The sequence below is a fragment of the Ipomoea nil genome, unplaced genomic scaffold (assembly GCF_001879475.1).
Source record: "Ipomoea nil cultivar Tokyo-kokei standard unplaced genomic scaffold, Asagao_1.1 scaffold1074, whole genome shotgun sequence".
Taxonomy (NCBI): Eukaryota; Viridiplantae; Streptophyta; class Magnoliopsida; order Solanales; family Convolvulaceae; genus Ipomoea; species Ipomoea nil.
Genome location: NW_017617502.1, coordinates 2,330,796 through 2,346,896, shown reverse-complemented (window position 1 = coordinate 2,346,896; position 16,101 = coordinate 2,330,796). Strand labels below are relative to the sequence as shown.

The 16,101-nt window shown below is 34.0% G+C and overlaps 2 protein-coding genes across 5 annotated transcripts; both read right to left on the bottom strand.

Moving 5' to 3' along the window:
• Nucleotides 1–878: 878 nt before the first annotated feature.
• On the bottom strand, nucleotides 879–5,888 carry LOC109182559. 3 transcript variants are annotated; one of them, XM_019332707.1, is made up of 10 exons: nucleotides 5,653–5,888; nucleotides 5,069–5,149; nucleotides 4,861–4,952; nucleotides 4,673–4,747; nucleotides 4,255–4,361; nucleotides 4,053–4,154; nucleotides 2,751–2,768; nucleotides 2,228–2,412; nucleotides 1,338–1,427; nucleotides 879–1,211 (listed from the first exon to the last, which is right to left on the bottom strand). In XM_019332707.1, exons 1-10 carry the CDS (start codon nucleotides 5,884–5,886, stop codon nucleotides 1,044–1,046), a joined length of 1,152 nt encoding a protein of 383 aa, XP_019188252.1. In that variant the 5' UTR covers nucleotides 5,887–5,888; the 3' UTR covers nucleotides 879–1,043. The 3 variants fall into 3 exon arrangements, with proteins under 3 accessions (XP_019188252.1, XP_019188253.1, XP_019188254.1); XM_019332708.1 differs by having other exon boundaries at nucleotides 1,338–1,424; XM_019332709.1 differs by lacking the exon at nucleotides 2,751–2,768.
• A 4,809-nt stretch (nucleotides 5,889–10,697) lies between these two features.
• LOC109182548 lies at nucleotides 10,698–12,762 on the bottom strand. 2 transcript variants are annotated; one of them, XM_019332692.1, is made up of 4 exons: nucleotides 12,277–12,762; nucleotides 11,746–11,832; nucleotides 11,500–11,645; nucleotides 10,698–11,304 (listed from the first exon to the last, which is right to left on the bottom strand). In XM_019332692.1, exons 1-4 carry the CDS (start codon nucleotides 12,550–12,552, stop codon nucleotides 11,097–11,099), a joined length of 717 nt encoding a protein of 238 aa, XP_019188237.1. In that variant the 5' UTR covers nucleotides 12,553–12,762; the 3' UTR covers nucleotides 10,698–11,096. The 2 variants fall into 2 exon arrangements, with proteins under 2 accessions (XP_019188237.1, XP_019188236.1); XM_019332691.1 differs by having other exon boundaries at nucleotides 10,698–11,645.
• Nucleotides 12,763–16,101: the final 3,339 nt, after the last annotated feature.

Here is a 16,101-nt window from a genome sequence, read left to right as displayed (position 1 = left end):
TGTTTTTTTATCTAAAAATCTGTATTTTTCACTTTTCCATAAGTTATTTTGACAAGTTATTTCCTCTCGCTTCTTTGGCGTGTTATTCCCTCTCGTTTTCTTTGGCGAGGTTTTTTTTTTTTTTTTTTTTTTTTTTTTTTGTTTATCTCATCCTGAGCAACAAAATGCAGTTCAGATTAATGAAGATATTGTCTATGGACAGAATAGCTGCAATAGTTACTCAGGTGGTATGCAAGACTTCTCAAATAGAGTTAGTCTTGGATAGCCGGATCATTAACATCAAAGAAGCTTCAGGTTCCTCCAATGAATTCAGCTTCAATCGTGTTAACACAGTTTGCGATTCAAGTTTCTTTTAGCATTGCTAGAAAAATTATTTCTATATTTGACTGTAAAGAATGTCTTATCATTCTATCGATCTTTGTTGTAACTGTTTCAACTTATGATTAATGAACTAGCTCTTTATTTTCAAAAAAAAAAAAAAAAAAAAGTATGACAGACTGTTATACATATTTTCAAATATTTATCACCAAATTAAACAAGGGAAAAAACTTTTCTTTTTGTTAGTGTTAATTACTTTTATATATATATATATATATATATATATATATATATATATATATATATAGGGTCCGATTCAAATGAGGATCCTTGGGTGAGAACGTGAAAACTAATCTAGATCATTAAATCAAAATGATGCACGATTGGAATTAAAAGGAACAAATCACATGGATTAAAGAAACAAATTCGTTTAAAATATTAAAATACATATAAAGTTAGGATAAATCAGTCCTATTAGAAGATGTACATTACTATACAAAATGTCGTGCATTCCTACCGAGTGTTGTGCATCGATAACTCTCTAATTGTGCATTCAAACATCACCAAAAAATCTCACAGTGGACATCTCAATGTCCTACCGTATAACAATTGAACCGATTGTGTAACAGATTGTCAAATAAAACTGAAGTATAACTAAAATGATACAACATTGATCGTTTTGCTTTATGGTCTATGCTGCTATATGGTCCACAGTAAAATTTGCTCTAGAGTAACGGCAATGAATGTTCGAAACTATTTGCAAGAGTTGTCTTTCTGTTTTCTCTTTGGAGTCTCCAAAACCCTATGCTATCAGTGGCATTACAGTGGGACATAAAGTTGTCATTTACCCAGTAGAGACACGGGGCGATTGTGTCACAGACATAACAATAACACTGAAATCAAGAAACGAGCAATCAACTAACATTGTAATAGAGTCAGTAGCATTTAAAAAAAAAAAAACTAACATTCTGCAGATGGATGGACACAGCCAGAGAGAGTCCATGAAGGGAAATACTCACCTTGTCGCAGTGGGATTCATGTGGTGTTGTGGCAAAAGGAAATTTGACACAAAGATGGCGAGGATGGGGATAATCTCTACAAGCAACGACCTATGAAATGGAAGGAAAACTAACCATCATATCTGTCACTTTACTGAAATGAGATTCAGAAAACAGTATTGCTTCATTGAAATCTCTAAATTAATGCATAACAGCATAAGTAACACAAATTTTTCCATATAGGCTTTCTAACTTAACCAGTGCAGACACTTTATTTACTTGCCTATGTAGCCATGGTACAGCAAATCAAGGAACAAAGCATAGGGGTATGCCCAGCCAAGATGGCAAGAGATCCACGCTTGTAACTACAAGGTCATGAGTTCGAATCCTTGCCCCTTTGGTTTGAGCTGTCCTGTTATGGGTAACCTAGACTGGTTTAATTCTTGCCCACTTGGTTTGAGCCAGTCAGCTATGGGTAACCTACTTCCTTATGGTCCTTTTTGCCAGTTAGGGTCGGGGTTTACCCACGTTTGTAATCACAAAGTCACGAGTTCGAATTCTTGCCCCTTTGGTTTGAGCCAGTCAACTATGGGTAACCGAAGCTGGTTTACTTATGTTCCTTTGCCGGCTAGAGTCATAAGACAGTTCTACCTACCCCCGAAAGGGTTGTGGGGTTTCCCTAGTCATCCAAAAAAGGAACAAAGCATATGGAATTTTTTTTTTCTTTTAAAACAACCATCATTTCATGATTAAATAGATAAGTATAGCTGCTCTTTCTTCTCCTTGAGATGCCACTATAAACCTAGCTCCATCTCCACTTCCTACTACTAATTTATGTTTGTCCTAATCATGTACTGCATTTGGATTTCTATATATATAAGCAAATTCAGGAAGGGAATAGGTTTCAGTACCTGCCCCTTTTCACTAACCACAAGCAGATCATCAGAATCATTCTCCACTTTTTCATTCACCACTTTCACTGGCTTATCAGGGTCTTCCTCCAAAATCACACAATCATCAGAACTATCATCCCAACTTCTCCCCCCTCTGCAGCAGCCAGCATCAACGTTGGTCTCTCCGGAACCCTCTTCTTCATCTGCACTTACATAGCATATAACTGGTTATGGATCATCCATAATCACAATGTACAAACAGGGTTATTCATAAAATTTCTGGTTTCAAAGATGAAAAAAAAAGGCATTGCTAGATGATAAAAAAAATGGCATTCTGTCTGAGACTAGGGAAATCGCCCTGGGACCTAAAAAGACTTTTCAAGAAAAAGAGTTTTGGGCTGTTGGTTAAAGCAAGTCCTTCCCCATTCCCCTTTACACTAAAGACTAAACAGTATGTCAAGTCAATGATTTTAGACCAAAGTGTATATTGTGAATTAATATTTTTCCGGTACAATGTAAAATAACCCATAAATATTCATACCTGGCTGTGCATAAGTCACTGTATAGATCCTTCATTTATTTTTCCATACTCATAATAAATAATTTGCAAAAAATATAACTCATCATTAGTTGTTGGTTAGATTACAATAATACACCCTTGCAAATTAATGTGGAAGCTGTCAAATTCTGGACAAAACCAAATCGTGAATGTCAAGAATTTTCCATTGTTAAATAAATGATATCAAAATTTGCAAACCTAGGGGGCTGAGATTTCTACATAAAGCTAGTTTAACAAGCCCTTCAACTATTCTTTGAAGGTTGAAGTTTTTCTACATAATGTTTAGAAAGGATAAGAAACATCCTGAATTCTCTGAATAAGGACTAATAAAAAGCAGTCTTTTAATCTGTAATCGCTAAACAGTTACATGACTGGAATCAATAAGATGACAATGGCGAAGTGAGTTGAGGATTGAGTGGAAGCAATTAGTTTTACTTAAGAATCCAAACTGGAGGAAGATGAGGACCCCTAGAAGTCTTCAAAGCTTTTGATGGAGATTTAACATCACGAGTTAGATGATGTTGCTAGAAGCCCATGTGGGATGGATTCCACAGCAATGAGTTTGGAGTTGTTTGAGAAATTGTGTGATGTATGACAATCACCTTCTCTCTGTTGGAACTGAGTTATGCTTTGGGATAAATATCAGATTATTTGAGTGCTTTGGGCCTCCTGTGCACCTATGTACAATGATAAAGACACTGGTTGCTTTTATATGCCTTTTTTGAGAAGGCACTCCAATGGCTAAGTTAGATTCTGAAGATTGTGAAAGGGTTCCAAAGTAGCAACCAAGATGCTAAGTTGCTTGAAGTGCATGAGAGAGTGAATATAGAGTCTGGGAGTATCCGATGCTAACTTAATATAATCATTGTGGACTGATTAAAGTTGTGGTGGAAAGACAACTTCAAGGCCTACAACTTCTAGAAGAAACCCATGCCCAAATCAGAGTTAAAGACTGTGAAGAAGGGCCTAAAACTCAGAGATTTCTTGAAGTCAAGAAGAGAGGGTAGGGAATTAAACTCAGAAGGAACTTTACTCAATGGGCATAGCTTGAAACCCAGAAGACAAAATAAGGCAATTCAAAAGGATAGCAAGCTAAAAGAACCACAAGTTTCATGAAGACAAGAAACCCAAATTTTACCAATAGCAAGGTCAAAATTGGGTCAAAAGTCTCTCCTCATCACTGATTTGAGAAACTGTATCCAAGTTTCCTAAAGTGGGAATAGTTTAAAGATGCACATCATGAATCGATAACTAGTTTATAATCAAGCAAACCGAATCAAATACCTTGACAGTTTTCTGGGTGGTTTCCTTGATAGTTTCCATATCCACCTTTATTCAAATCACATCCTTTGCCTCCACCACAGCCATTTCCTTGACCACAAGAATCTAACAAGAGCAAATGATATTTTAGTAAAACAATTAGCAGTAGTTTGACTAGTTCACAATTTCAACTCCTTTCTCTGAGCAGTTAGATTTGGCCCTTCACCTTCATCGTCACTGCTGTAAACTTCAGGTGACTGTCTATATGGTTGTTGTGACAGGTAGTTATTATTATACTGTTGTCCTTGCTCAACACGAGATGGAGCTTGATACCTTATGGAATCAATTATCAGTCAGAACCAAAGAAAAGAGAGTTGTCAGTCAAAATACAAAGGAATGCAGCAAGTGTATCTTGCATGCCAAAATGTAACAAATTAAAAAGTTCATAAGCAGTTAAGCCATATTAAGAAACTTTCATTCATAACTCATAAGTGGCGATATTAAATTAAATACCAGAACAAGCAGAATAACATTGTAAAACCTAGCTCCTGTTAAGTGTTACACAAGCAAAACCATGACAGAGTTGAAATCTACTCCCTACTACTCTCTAGTTCTAAATGCTTAATCAATCAGGAGAAACGTACCCAGGAGAGTTCTTATTTAGCTCTTTTTCTGATAAGGTGATTGAAATCATGGAGACATGGAAAGTCTTCTCCACTCTGTAATAGACATCATAAACAATCATTCAAGAATCAGAATCACCTCTCTAATACTGATAGACATGTTTCGATTCAAAACAACTGAATGGCAGTAAACCATGGCCATATCATACGTCTCAAGCCCCGCTTCATCAATGGGTTCCCAAACATCTGTTATGCTTACAGAACTGATGGCAGTGTCTTGGTGCAATCCAGGAAATCTTTTCTGTAACTCAATAGTATAAGGATTAACATCTAGCATAATAGTAGAAAGGAAAGGGAAGGAAAAGAGAAGCAGGCCATGGGAGAGAGACAAAAACAATCTCAAGTAAAGAAATAAACCTTGATAAGTTCTGCAATAGTTACTGTCTTGGAAATTGCCCGACCCAGTGCTTTCAAGACAATATCTTTCGTGCGTCTCTCCTAAACAATAATATTCAAGTAAAACTCTATATAAGATACTGTTACCAGGTAATATAGCAAATAATACATTATCATCCCATCAATTCCTTTAACTAATATCCTAGTAAAACAGGCTAGCATTCAATTCAAGATTTCAAGTAGTTGATAATAACCAGATTTTACAACAAAAAGAATAGAAGATAAAACTTTTTAACTTCTCAAATCCCAGAGCCCTTTCAATTCCTCGGTTTTTCAATACTTTCTACACGTTTTTAACTAGAAAGATACTAGTTAATTACAAAAAAAATCTATTTATGATAACAATTACAGAGTATTAACTATGAAGCTTTTTGATGTGTACTGATCACTGATAATTATATTAACTGCTAATAGTGTGAGACAATTGCGACTTCAAGTGAAAGCTTCGTAAAATTGCAGTGAAATAATTTATTGATTCATCCAATACTACGCATTGGATTAATGAGAAATTCTGGCTTTGCAGTGTGAAAAAGGAGAGGAAATACCTGAAGAAGAGTGGTGGCATAGTAAACATAGTTACGGACCAAGCCGTGAGAAGTGACTCGGATCTCGTTCTCGTTTAAGAGCGATTTGAGTTTCTGTTTCTCAACCTTCCGGTATCCATCCATGGTAGCTCTGTGTTTAGTCGAAGTGGAGTGAGAAGAAGCAGTCATCCCCTCCACAGCTTTTCGCTTCTGAAACACGGAAACTTCTTTTCCCTCCACAGGGCAATCTAGCATGTTTGGTGGGATGGAAAATATATTTTTAGCACAGAATCTTGAATTATTCCGAGTAATAATATTATCTTTTGAAAGGTAATGTAAGATTTTGGAAATGTAATATTTACTTTATGAGTTTAGTTTGGACTTTGGATGTGAAATATAATATTAGAGCTAATTTTATTTTTGGTGCTATTTTTGTCATTGACTTTTAATACGATCATGGTCCTTTTATTATTGATTTTGTTCTAAATTTGATTCTTCAGTTAAATATTCATTTATGCCCTGTTTGGTAAAATGGTTGTTAGCTGATTGTGTTAATTAGAGGATATAAATAATTGATAACATTAGCTGATTGTAAAAAAATGTTTGGTAAATTAGCTGTTAGCTGATAGTTATTTGGTATAATTTCTTTTATCAAAAAGCTAATTGAAAAAAGTTGCTTTGAGTAGTTTTTTAAATTTTAGCTTTTTGAATTTTAGCCTTTTAGAGTTGCAAAAAGCTAATTAACCAAACATTTATATTAACGATATTTTAACTAAATCCAACAATTAATAGTGGTCAAATAAGTCAAAATTAGCCTATAGGCCAATTTTTTACCAAACAGGGCCTTAATAAACATTAAATTTAGGGAAAATTGTAAAAAATGCCCCTCTATAGTATGCCAATTATCAATGTCACCCCTGAATTATGAGTGATGTAAATGTTGCCCCTCAATTATCAAAACGGTACACATATAGCCCCTCCCGTAATAGACATGTGGTTCCCCGTTAGTGTACGACACCGTTACGTCGGAGTAAATATATAATATAGTTTTTTTTTTCCTCCCTCGATTCGAAGTACCAGCGACGGACAACGGTGGGGAACCACAAGTCCGTTATGGGAGGGGCTATATGTGCACCATTTTGATAATTGAGGGGCAACAATTACACCACTCATAATTCAAGGGTGACATTGATAATTGACATATTATAGAGGGACATTTTTTACAATTTTCCCTTAAATTTAAGACTAATAATGTAAACATTAGTTTGTTGTTAGGATGGACAAATTATGTTCATAAATTTAATACATTTAGTTCATCATTGTGAAGAACTAAAATTTTTACATTATTACCCTTAAATTTAATATTTATTCAAATGATATTTAACTAGAGGACCAAATTTGAAAAAGATCAATATTCAAGGGATCACTTATAGTTAAATTGAAAGTTGAATACAAAAATTGGTAAAGATCAATAGTCAGGACTATTTATGGTCCAATTGAAAGTCCAAAGATAAAAATTGGTAAATGATGATAGTCAAGGGACCATTTCTGGAATTAACTTCGATTTAAAAACAATCAACTAAGAGCATCCACAATAGAAGAGAAAGTGGAGTTATTTCATAATTAATTCTCTCAAGGTGAAGAGCAAAGTTGATGTAGGAGGAAAATAATTGGCCAGCAAATGCAAAAATAATGTCAGAAATTTTTTTTTTTTTTTTTAAAGGAAAGGATGTGCACGTTTCACGCACAGCTGGGCAAAAGTAGTGCACGTGCCCGGTGGTGCGTCAGGCATGCTTGACAGCATCAATTATTATTATTATTATTTTAAATTCAATTTTGTTTTTTTTTTCTCCCTTTTTTCTTTCCCCTCCCATCTTCTTTTTTCTAATCAGTCTTACATTTTCCCCTCTAATATCCCAACTGATAATGATGCTCTAAGAGCTTGAACTTGAGAAACAAGATTACTTGGGAAAATGATACTTTTTTTACCCTAAATGGCTAAATTCAAAGCTTATAGCACTTTTTCCTTTATGAATTATTCATGTATTCATATTAGACCTCTCAATTATTCTAAAAGTGGTCATTTTTTCCCCTTATACATTAAATGGACATTTTTATCCTTAAAATAATATTTCATTCATTTTCCTCTCCAACAAATTATTGTTTATGCCGACTGACTACGGTTCCTTTCAAACCGAACCGTACACAGTAACAACCAAACTGAAAGGTTCCAATTACAATTTAGAACTGGAACTCAGTATCTGGGTTTTAGTTTATTAAAGCTACTACTAGTTCTACTTTCTTTTCTGCTTTTGGGTTATTAGTGGGTGATGTTAAAGAATTGACATTTGAAATATCTGATGTAGAATTCTACTTTGTCAAGAGATCTGCGAATCGTGTCGCCCACGTTGTTGCCCGGGAGGCCGTTTCTGAGTTAGGTTGCAGGAAATGTTTAGATATCCCACCCCCTATCTTGTTCATTGTCTTTCTGATGACTTAATGAATTAAGTTGTTTCTTTCAAAAATCATAAATTGAGATTGCCAATTTCAGTTATGAACCGAAAAAAAAATTACATTAATTTTTGAATTTAGATTATTTTAAAAACAAAAAAATAGAATTAAAAAAAAAAAAGTTTGAACCTGTGGTTCAAATGGGATCCGAAACTGTGAACCAACCGTTCGAAATCGAAACATAATCCCGATCATATCTACTTATATGTAACAATTAGAATAAATGTGAAAAAGAACATGCACTATTTACAAATATTATGATTATAACTTTAAACTAATGTTAGTAGTTGTTCCTACTTCGAACCGTCAGTTTACAATTTTGGATCCAGTTTGAGCCACTAGTTCAAACATTTTTTAAAAAATTCTATTTTCTATTGTAAAATACTAAATTTAAAAGTTAATATATTTTGTTCAATTCACAATTTTAATAAATTGAAATTTAAATATTGGGATCCAATACTAAAATGTAACCCAAACCTTTCGATTCAGTTGCTATATATATAAGAGATATTTTTAGAGAATAAAAATAAATGAAATATTTATTTTAAGGACAAAAATGTTAAAATGTCAATTTAACATATCAAAGAAAAAATTGACACTTTTAAAGAAATTGAAAGGACTAATGTAGATACATAAATAATTTAGAGGAAAAATGCTATAAGCTATGACGGATCTACAATAGTGGCAACTGTCCCCACTCCCCCACCTCACCCCATACATAACTCTTGTATGTATATATGTATATATACTTATATAGTACAAATTTTAAATAAGTATAATAAAATAGATAAAAGTTAACAAGAGATGGTTAGGTTAGCTAGCAAGGCATGCGTTTAATCATCGGACATGCCAGGATTTGAATCCTAATGCTTATTTCAGCACATGATTTGAGATCTCACACACAATACATATAATAAGTTAATATAAAATATTGTCTGCTAAACCATTGAGTTACCATGAACAGCATCCTCCTCTCACATGCTCTGTCGGATCGGAATGTGGAGGGTCCTTAGGATTGGGGATTCAACCTTTTGGGAGAAGCTAATATAAAATATTATAAATATTTTATAATAATTAGAATTAAAATGGAAAAAAACAATAAATATTCAATGGGAATCTTAGATGAAGAATAAACTGTAAAATGTTGGACCGTGACTTACCCAAATTATGGGTAATTACCAAAATGCTGGGTTACTGTAAAATGTTGGACCGTGACTTATCCAAATTATGGGTAATTACCAAAATGCTGGGAGCGGGGGCGGAAACAGGGGCAGATCCAAAAATCTTCACCAGGGGAGACAAAAGATTAAAATCTAATGAAATATTTAAAATAAAAATAAAAATTTAGAGATTGAGTCACAAATATTGTTAACTATGATGAAAATTAAAATACATCAAAATGAAATAAAAAATATTCGCCAAATACCTTGTGCTTAGATAGTATGTAGTGACCTTTCTCATGTGGGAAGGTCATGGGATTGAGCCTCAATGGAGGCGTTGTTGATTCTTTGTGCTTCATTAGGTTGAGCCTCAGTTGAGAAAGTATATGTCACAGTGGAGGCGTTGTTGACTCTTTGTGCTTCATTAGGTTGCGAAAGTATGCGCCTTAGTGGAGGCGTTGTTGGTTCTTTGTGTTTCATTAGGTTGAGAAAGTATGCGCCTTAGTGGAGGCGTTGTTGACTCTTTGTGCTTCATTAGGTTGAGAAAGTATATTTGAACAGATACTACAATGTAATAGAGTCAGTAGCCATTCAAAACAAAATATAAGATATAATTAATTTGAATAGAAAACATATTATAAATCACTAATATCACTATTAATATTAAAAAATAATGTTACAAATAAAAAATTCAATTCAAATTAATATCAATATGAGTTCATGCTTGTAGTATTTGAACTCATAACATTTAGGGGGTGTTTGGCTAATGGAAAGTTAGATTACCTTAGAGAATGTTAGATTAGCGAAAAATATGTATATAAGACAACATAATATGACAAATTGATTAAAATGTCAAAAGCTCAAAATTAGTAATAAGGCAAGGGAATGTGAGATTACTTAAAAAATTGAAGGTATCTCACATTCCGTTCCCATAGCTAAAAACTTGATGTGGAGGTTATGTGACATTTCTTGAGAAAATTACATAACTTGAACCAAACATGAAAATTTTATATTCCCAAACAAATATAACTTAATTATCTTATATAACTTAAACCAAACACCCTTAAAATTAAATACATTACCATCTAAGCTAACTTATCCTTTGGTTATATTTATGTAAATTTAACATTTATAAGTTAACTATGTATATAAGGACCTATACATACAATATATATATAAATGGGATGGGATGGGGGAGTGGGGCAGCTGTCCTCACTGCCCGCATTGTGGCTCCACCACCGGCGGAAATGATGGCAGCCGTGGTTCCCAGACAAAGAACGATGCAACATCAAAATCTATTCCAACTTTATAAAACACTTGAGTGAGTTCAGTAGTTTCTATTAGCAACAATAAAAAAAAGCATAGTGATAAGAACATTCATCTACTATACGTACATATTGGCAATCTTGTGATTAATACAATCATTCAGTAAAATACTTGTACTATTATAAACATTTCTAGACCAAGATTCCAAGTCTTCAGACTTTCTGGGGCAAAAGAGTTGGGGTTTAACAAGTTCCAATGGACTTTTTCCAGTAAAATTTCCTTGTGTTCTAGCCATTTAGGACCCTAAATGAAGTTACAAGTTTTCTATCCATGAGCCAACCCACTAACCTGGAATAGGCACAAGGAAAGCGCAATAGACTTATAGACTGTCCAGCCCACAAAAATGAAATGGTTCCCCCCTCATAACCAGTCATCCATACTATCTTTTCATCTTTGGAAAATTTACCAAGAGCTAACCTAACAGTCATAATGATCCTCTTATCCTATTACACTTACTTTGAAAGCAACTCATGGCCTCCATGTCTTCCCGTTCTTTTTGCTTTTGGAGACGAACAACGTTGTATGGGGATTAGAGAGAGTTTGAGAATTCATATCTGTATTGGCAGGGCCAAGGTTTAGGTTATTGAACTCACTAGCAATGTGGCGGGAGGTTAAAGTAGGACTTGTAGAAGAAGAGTTAGTGTTCTTGTGCTGCAAATGATGAGGGCTACGGTTTTGGGGATTCACGAGAGCCGGCATTCTCAGGTCACCATTTTGTCTACCTCCAGGCTGTTCACGACTTGCTGGTTGCAGCACAATATTTGGCATTTCACCATTCCTCGACAAGGAAGAGGCGAGTAATGTGTCACTAGGCACCTGATTCTGTGTCACAGAATCGGACACTGGGGGACGCAAAGGAAGAGATTGGTTTGGCTCAACCTTCTCATCGCTTTTCTTTCTGTTCTCTCTTTGGTTTCTCCAAACCCACATTTTATCGGTGGCATTACAGTGGGTCAAAGCGTCGTCCTTTGTCCAGTATAGACAAGGAGCAAGTGTGTCACAAACATAACAATGGCACTGAAAATCAAGAAATGAGCAATAATCAAAGTATACTAGCAGCATTCTGGAAAAGGAAGGATACAAGCAGAGACAGTCTATGAAGGAAATAGCTAGTTACCTTGTCACAGTGAGATTCGTGTGGCGTTGTGGCAAATGGAAATTTAACGCAAAGATGCCGGGGATGGGGATAGTCTCTACAAGCAACCTACAAAGTGCACAATCATATATACAATACCAGGAATATTCATAAGTCATAGCCACATTGGTGAAATGAGATTCAACAAATAGTATTTGCATCATTAAAATACCCAAATTAATGCATAGCAAGAACTCAACAAACAACTGTTTCCATATAGGTTCTGAAACTCAACCCATACATATAGAAGATATTGAACCTACTTATATAATAGCCATGGGAACAGAAAATGAAAGAACGAAGCATCATAATTATTATTATTTTTTCTTTTTCGAATAAAACCAGCATTTCATGTTTAATAGTTAAATATATGAACTATTTCTACCATTACAAATTACAAATTCCGCTATTTTGTGTTCATCAAATTCGCACATTGACATGGATTTCTAGAATTTTCTCCTTTAATTAATGTCCACGAATTTTAGAAATGGGAATATGAATAGGTTTCAATACCTGACCCTTTTCGCTAACCACAATCAGATCATCGGAATCATCGGAATAATCGGAATCATTGCTCAATTTTTTGTTTACTACTTGCACCGGCTTGTCGGGGTCCTCCTCCAAAATCACACAGTCGTCGTACTCCAAAATCACACAGTCGTCGTCGTCGTCGTCGCTGCTATCCCAACTTTCAGTTCCTCGTCTGCGGTAGCCGGCGGGCTTGGTCTCGCCGGAACCCTCATCTTCATCTGAACTTATAATGATTATAACTGGTTCCCTGTCACCCATAATCACAATGCAGGAAGGCGTTGGAAGATGATCAATGGCGGTGGTGAGTCTGTGGAGTTGGGAAAAAGTGAAAAAAGAGAAGTGCGCCTTTGGCTTTCCACTCCAAACCTCCTTTACCACTGAATTACCTCCTTCAACCTCAAGTCGGTGGTTTTAGACCAAATTGCAAACAGAAACCAGTAAGCAACTCAATAGTGGAGGGTTTTTCTCCCTTCTCTTTTCGGACCCACCCATTCAATATTTATTGCGCACTACTCCCTATATTATTCTTAGAAAAAGTTACATTTTTCGTCTTTTAAGTTGGATAATTGTTGGATATGCTCACATTTTGTCTCTAAGTTATCATTGATGTTACAATTTTTGTCCTTTTCATGCTCACTCTTCGTCATTGAGTTATACTAAAATTGTAAATTTTGTCCCTAATTTTTATTAGTAAAAGAACGAAAAGTGCAACGCCAATGATAACTTAGGGATGAAAAGTGCAACATTAATGTTAATGATAATTTAGGGAGGAAAAGTAAGTATGACCAACACTTAAGGATAAATTCTACAATTACTCTATAATTTAGGAATGAAAAGTATAAATTTCCTTTATTATTAATTTTAGGAATAAAATTCAAATAAGCCATTGAATACGTAAAATAATGCAATTCAATAAAAATGTTTATTTGACTGTTAGTTACTAATGTGGTGGTCATCATATTAAGATAATAATTTTTATTTTATTTTAATAATTTTAAATAATAAAATTGAAAAAGAAAAAGGTAAGATCTTCGTCTCCAGGTTGTAGACGACGAAGAACCAACATTCGTCTCCGGCGACATGGAGATGAAGAGTCTCTTCGTCTCCGACCAGGGACGAAGAGCTCTTCCTCTCCGGTCGAATACGAAGAAGGTTTATCGTCCCTGGCAGGAGGCTACCAGAGACGAAGATCTTGTTTGTTTGTTTGTTTTAGTTTAGTTTAGTTTTTTTTTTTTTTAATTTTAATTTTATTATTTAAAATTATTAAAATAAAATAAAAAAATTTATTATAACATTCACCATTTTGTGTTAGGTTCGAACTTGAGACCTCTCATTAAAGGGGTCACAACTATACTGCTCGATCACAAGGCCTTTAACATTTATTATCATTTCTAATTTCTAATACTTATTATAATTTTATTTATTTTATACTTTAATTAAAATTGATAAATGTAAAACAAAAATATAAAAAAATGAAAATTTTACCCCTTTTCATATTTATTATTTATTGGTCAAATCAATTCTTTTTCTTTCTTTATTTATTTTATTATTTTAAAATTATCTTTTTGTATTTAACAATATTTTTAAATATTTTTTTGATAATAATTTTTAAATATTTAAATCATATATATTAATACTAAATTTAATATTAAGAAAATTTGAATCGTAAATACTAAACTTGATGGGAAGTTTTTAAATGAGTTAATTACCAAAATGGTCCCTTGACTATAGTGAAATTATTAATTTGGTCATCGACTATTTTTTTGACCAATTAAGTCTTTAATTTTAAAAATATTAACCAATTTGGTCCTCCGTTAGTTTTTCCGTTAGACTTCCATTAGCTTGGGACCAAATTGGTAATTTTTCTATAGTCAAGGGACAATTTCAGTAATTAACTTTAGGTGTGGGCAATTCGATTCGGTTTTCCGAACTAAACCGTACCGAACGATTCGGTTAAAAACTGATTGAAAATACTGTTTGATTTTATTTAAAATATAATAATAATAATAATAATAATAATAATAATAATAATAATAATAATAATAAAGAAGTAAATCCAAGTCCCTTGATGCATCATTTACCGTTCAACTGAACCGTATTTCATTTATTATTATTATTATTATTATTAGTATTATTATTATTATTATTATTATTATTATTATTATTATTATTATTATTATTATTATTATTATTATTATTATTATTATTATTATTATTATTAAATCAAACAATATTTCCAATAAGTTTTTAACCGAATCGTTCGGTACGGTGAATTACTTTAATGTTCGCCTGTTCGGTACGATTTAGTTCGGAAAAAAACGAATCAAATTGCCCACACGTAAGGTTAATTACTGAAATGGTCCATTGGCTATAGAAAAATTACCAATTTAGTCCCAAGTTAACGGAAGTCTAATGACAAAATTAACGGAAGACCAAATTGGTTAAGATTTTTAAAGTTGAGGACTTAATCGGTCAAAAAAAAAAAATAATCGAGAACCAAATTGATAATTTCACTATAATCAAGGGACCATTTTGATAATTAACTCTTTCTAAATTGGTAGAGAGTGAAGCCGCGCTTGAGAAATGCTACCACAGAAGAAGCAAACAAGAAAATATGAAAAATCTAAAAATCTTTCGTCCACTTTGTAATTTTTTTATACATTCAATTTTAATAAAATTCTTTTGCATTCGAGCATTTTTCTTACTCAAGTGTGTACACCTTCATTTTGCTTTATATTACTGAGAAAATGTACTTCAGTTGGACTTGAAATGAACATAGAGTTTATTTTATTAAGCTTTGTTTCCTAATTAAATGTTCAAGGGTAATTTGCATTTGATCATAATGGATATGATACTACTCGTATTAATGAGAACATGTCATTATGGTTGGTGTTTTTTTTGTTCTTGGGTTGTAGTAGTGTCTGCACCAAGGGGGAGAATGTAATGCTTTCCTATTAATTATTATTATTATAACATTAGGATAAGTTATAATAATACTAAGTGTTTGTTAATTATGACAAATCGGAATCGCTTGAGACGTGGCTTAACAGATAATGAGAACTGTTGGCACTGTGGAGTGATTGCTGAAGACTCCGATCATGTTCTTCGCTTCTGCCCAGTTGCAGAGGATGTCTGGAAAGCTACGCTACCGCAGCTGTATGAAAGCTCTCGACATCTGCCCCTAGTTGCTTGGTTGGATGAAGGTTTCTCGGCAAGAGGTGGTGGAAGAAGGCCATGCAATGATAATGTTACCTTTGCTATCATCCTATGGTGGATGTGGAAATGGCGCAATGAGGCCATCTTCAAGGGCACAGTTAAACCATTGAAATCTAAAGTCTCCTGGATATTTTCCCAGTCAGATGAGATTAATGCTGCCTACTTAAGAACGAAGGGTTTGAAGGTTATCGATAACCCCATGGCATGGAAGCTGCTTTGCTGGGCCAAACCTCCTGATGATCTTGTCAAACTAAATATCGATGGAGCTGTTGCCACGCACTCACATCTCGCAGGCTGTGGTGGTATAATAAGAGATTCTTATGGAGAGTGGAAGATGGGTTTCATGGCTAAGCTTGGCATCTGCACTCCCCTTGAGACTGAAGCATGGGCGATTTTGAAAGGAGTCTAATTTGCCTCTGCTCATGGCTTTAAAAGTATTCTCATTGAAAGCGACTCATGTGAATCTGTTGACTTCCTAAGCAGCTCTAGATCCCCAGCATTGCCGCTCATAATGTTCTTGAGGCTTGCAGAAAGGAGCTCTGTAATTTTGATTCATGGGTTCTCAATCCTATCTTTCGTGAACAAAACAGT